Source organism: Arthrobotrys flagrans (genome assembly GCF_004000055.1).
Source record: "Arthrobotrys flagrans strain CBS H-5679 chromosome Unknown unitig_0, whole genome shotgun sequence".
NCBI lineage: Eukaryota > Fungi > Ascomycota > Orbiliomycetes > Orbiliales > Orbiliaceae > Arthrobotrys > Arthrobotrys flagrans.
This window is the reverse complement of record NW_027137550.1, coordinates 8,024,689-8,029,008: the sequence shown is the minus strand read 5'-3', so window position 1 is coordinate 8,029,008 and position 4,320 is coordinate 8,024,689. Positions and strand designations below refer to the sequence as shown.

The following is a 4,320-nucleotide window of genomic DNA, read 5'->3' as shown; positions in this document are numbered from 1 at the left end:
GTACGCCTGCAGCAGCATCTGTCTGCTTTCCTACAGCTGCTACCTTGCATTGCTCTTCCTCTCCTTCCTTCCTGCCGAAGCTTCCCGGGAACTACCATCGTTTTCCAGCCGTCTACCGACGGATACAAAGTTTCCCCACGATCCCGGCCTCGTTCAAATACGCGATAAACGAGTTCTGCAGCTTCTGTGAAACAACAGCCAAACCAACCCCCCGATATTTTTCTCTCTCTCATCATTCGCGATGCCAATGATTGAGGTCAGTCCATATTCTCCGTCTTTGCTTACATACATACGTACATGTCTGCATACAAGCCACCACATGTTGGGTAGATGTCGGTCTGTCCGTAGTTCTGCAGTCTCTTGTCACGTACTATTTTTCTTGTTGCTCGCTCCAGACTTTTTACTGTCCCGCTATTGTCTTTTCTTTTTTACTTTTCTATCTTTTTTTTTTCATGCATCGATGGAGAAGAAGAAAAAGGATGGCACATGGATCTTGCAGCTGAAAGCGGATTGGAATGCTCCGAGGAATCCACTCTCTGTCCTTTTTTTCGCTCTTCCTGCCACTCACAGGCATTTTCGATCGATTTGATCCCAGCCCTCTGCTGCAGTTTCCCTTAAATCAAAATTTATAAGCAACAGCTTCGAATCCCAGACTTTTGTGGCTGGAAAATGCTGTCATTAGGCTTGAAATTGTCCAATATCCGGAGTACATACAGCTGCTTGCCCTTCATGGTGCTACCAGCTTTGGATGGACCCCTCATGGTACCGAAAGCCATGCTAAGAGCCCTAGTCGCGACGCCGCCTTCTAGTTGGTTGGTTGGAGTCTCCGAATAGCCGCTAGGACGTCATTGCACATACAACCAAGCCCACTGCACCGCAAATTTCGTACTGACCAAGTCTCTTGCTTGCTCCTATGTGCAATAACTCCACAATTGAGGAATCACTTTAATTTGCAAACCCTATTACACTACATGTACGGTTTAAGCCTGCTAAGTAGATGGGAGACATCAGCTACTGCCATCTGAGCTGAAGCCTGATTACTTACCTGACAGGCACCAATCTATTCCCTAGCCGCATATGCTTGGTTCGAGCTAGATAGCTTTCAAGCCTAGCTATCTTGGTCCTTATTGGCTTAGCCTCCGCTTTAATTTGTTCTGGCAACATCCCTTCATCGGGGCGTCACTGCCATTTTCGACCTTTATATTGGCATTCCTTGGTTCTGTTTTTTTTCTCGTTTTCCTTGCCTTGAGCGTCTGCAAGTTGTGCATTGGAGTTCATTCCACCGGATATTTAGACCTTCGTCTAATTTCTAGCTTTCCTGGATTCTGTTCTCCGCAGTAATACTGCCTTTATAGGCTGCTTATTGTGTGCTCCCAACGTCATAGTTCATTAACCCACAACACCCTTCCCCAAACTCTCCCCCTTCATCATCTGAAACTTATTTCCCTTGGTCTCTTATCAAACTGGCACCTTTAAGACAAATACTAAACCGCATCGTCATGGCTTCACACGTGCAGAATCTCAAGAATTTCATCCGTCACGGAAAGCAAGCCCGAGACCCAGGTCCTGCCCCGCCAACAACTGCAAGTACCCATGCACACGCCCATGCCGTAAGCGAACCCACCTACGGCCAGCAGCCGAAACAACATGAGGACAGGACGGGAGAGTATACCGTCGGCGGTGGAGGTGCGCAGGCCAACCTCGCTGCTCAAGCAGAACACCAAGCTGCCCACAAACAGGCAGAAAAGCAGCGTCTCGAAGAAGAAGACCGAGACGCTGCTGTCGCACGTATAATCGCCGAAGAGCGAGAGAAAAGAGGCAGACTACCACGATACCCTGGCCTAGAACGATGGACCCTGATATCAAAAATGGGAGACGGTGCCTTCAGCAACGTCTATCGGGCAAAGGACTCATTAGGAGAACTAGGAGAGGTCGCTATCAAGGTCGTCAGAAAGTATGAGCTGAGTTCGAGTCAGGTGAGATAGATTCCCTTGTTGCGTCCCTTCACCATGATTTGGAACCCACCAAATCATCTAGCCATCCCACGCGAAATTCGATATTCCGTCCGAGGTGAGAATCGGATTATTATACACGAGCCTTGGAAGAGATCGGACAGAGAGCTCCAACAACTTTCTTTCGACGTCTTTCCCCGTCGCATCCTTGCCATGGGAACAACGGAAACCAGGATGCAATATGATTTCTATACGTGAACCTCTCTGTCTGATGCGGCCTGATGCCCCTACTACCCTACCGTTCGACATCGGAAATATTCTCTAAGGACCCCACCGACACCGACCGACAGAAGCTCGACCGGTATCCGACAATCCAAAACCCGGAACGAGCTCTTTCCTTGCCTTTTACTATTTACTTTTAGGGACCGTTAATAACAGCGACATCTTTCGTTTTCAACAACTGTAGGGCGCCAATCACATGCATCCGGGCTTCAAGAAGATTCCAAAAACCGTTGAGGTGCGGCATATTTGTTCATGTATTTCCTTCGTTTATAACCCTTTTTAACTTCACGAGGAGTAGGATTTGCTGTTTTGTTTTTCTACGTCTTCCCCGCCGCTAGATTGTTGTACCACTCCTCCGGATACTATGACCACGAAGGCCTTCTTTGCTAACTTTACAAACTATTATAGCGAGCGAATATACTCAAAGAAGTCCAGATTATGCGACAACTGGACCATCCAAACATCGTCAAGTTGATATCCTTTTCGGAATCGAAACAATACTACTACATCATCCTAGAATTATGTCCTGGCGGTGAACTCTTCCACCAGATCGTTAGACTCACATATTTCTCGGAGAGACTTAGTCGGCACGTCATCACACAAGTCGCTGAGGCGTTGAAGTACCTCCACGAGGAGAAAGGCGTCGTTCATCGGTAAGCGAAAAACCCACGTGTGAAGTTATAGATAGAAACTGACGTCATGCGAAAAACAGCGACATCAAACCCGAAAATCTCCTTTTCGAACCTATTCCTTTCTTCCCGACCAAGGATCCGAAGCCCAAGAACCCTAATGATGAAGACAAGGCTGATGAAGGCGAATTCATTCCCGGCGTTGGCGCTGGTGGGATCGGTCGTATCAAAATCGCTGATTTTGGCTTATCCAAGGTTGTCTGGGACTCTGTCACCATGACTCCTTGCGGCACAGTCGGCTACACCGCCCCCGAAATCGTCAAAGATGAGAGATACTCCAAGTCCGTGGACATGTGGGCACTCGGATGCGTCCTATACACTCTCCTCTGCGGATTCCCACCGTTCTACGATGAGAGTATTAGCGTTCTTACTGAAAAGGTTGCCAGGGGCCAGTATACATTCCTGTCACCCTGGTGGGACGATATCTCGAAGTCTGCACAGGATTTAGTGTCGCATCTATTGACGGTTGATCCGGATAAGAGGTATACGATCGAGCAGTTTATGGAACATCCATGGATTAGAGGGACGGATGAGGAAACCTATCCTGCTGCTGATGCACCGCCACTTGCTACTCCGGCTATTAGTAGATCGGGGTATTATAAAGATGGTTCGCCGATGGTGTTGGATGAGTACATTCCTGGAGGTCCGGGCGCCGAAAGAAATGGAAAACGATCGGATTTCAGATCACCGGGCCATTTGGCGTTGAGAGAGGTATTCGATGTTGGATATGCAGTGCACAGAATGGAAGAAGAAACAAAACAGAGGAAGAAGCATAAAGGCGGATTCTCGAATTTAGCCGCGAATATGACTCTTAACGAAGAGGAAGAATATGAGTATGATGAAAACCATGGAGCGGTTGTTGCACCACCTGCAGATGAAGTTGAGGGTATGGAAAGGGATCTGAGGAATGCTAGTATTGGTGCAGCAGCAGCTCAGAAGAGGTCACAACCCGCAAATGTTCCACAGTCACAACAGCATCAGAATAGAGGGGGGAAGAAGGCTGGGTTTGAGTTGAGTTTGGATAATGCTACGCTAATTGGGAGGAGGAAGAGGAATGTGGATGGTGGAGGGGTGGTCAGCGCTCAGGCTTAGGAGGCAGGGAAGCGGCCTTTGGCGTAACCTCTGTTTTTTCTTTCTCTTTTCCCCGTGATTTTTTCTTTCTTATCCTATCCATCTCCTTCTGTTTTCTTTCATACTATCTTCTGACGGGTTACATGGGTTTTGTGGGGGGTAAACCTAACATAACGTATACGTATATGGATAGGCATGGGATGGGGGTTTGTGTGCGCATACTTATCTATCTATATGGCTTTGCAAGGGTTTTGTGTTTTTTTCTTTTAACTATCAAGGCATTGTTTCTTTTATTTATCCTCCTTTTTATGATTACAATGGCTACC

At 47.5% G+C, this 4,320-nt stretch overlaps 1 protein-coding gene across 2 annotated transcripts; it reads left to right on the top strand.

The window, feature by feature from the left end:
- Positions 1 to 241: 241 nt before the first annotated feature.
- Positions 242 to 4,015, top strand: DFL_005347 (uncharacterized protein; the record flags this gene model as incomplete). Of its 2 annotated transcripts, XM_067634593.1 has the most annotated exons (5): positions 242 to 256; positions 1,518 to 1,976; positions 2,419 to 2,469; positions 2,643 to 2,887; positions 2,947 to 4,015. In XM_067634593.1, the coding sequence occupies 5 exons, from the start codon at positions 242 to 244 to the stop codon at positions 4,013 to 4,015; spliced, it is 1,839 nt and encodes a 612-aa protein (XP_067492646.1). The 2 variants fall into 2 exon arrangements, with proteins under 2 accessions (XP_067492646.1, XP_067492647.1); XM_067634594.1 differs by lacking the exon at positions 2,419 to 2,469.
- Positions 4,016 to 4,320: the final 305 nt, after the last annotated feature.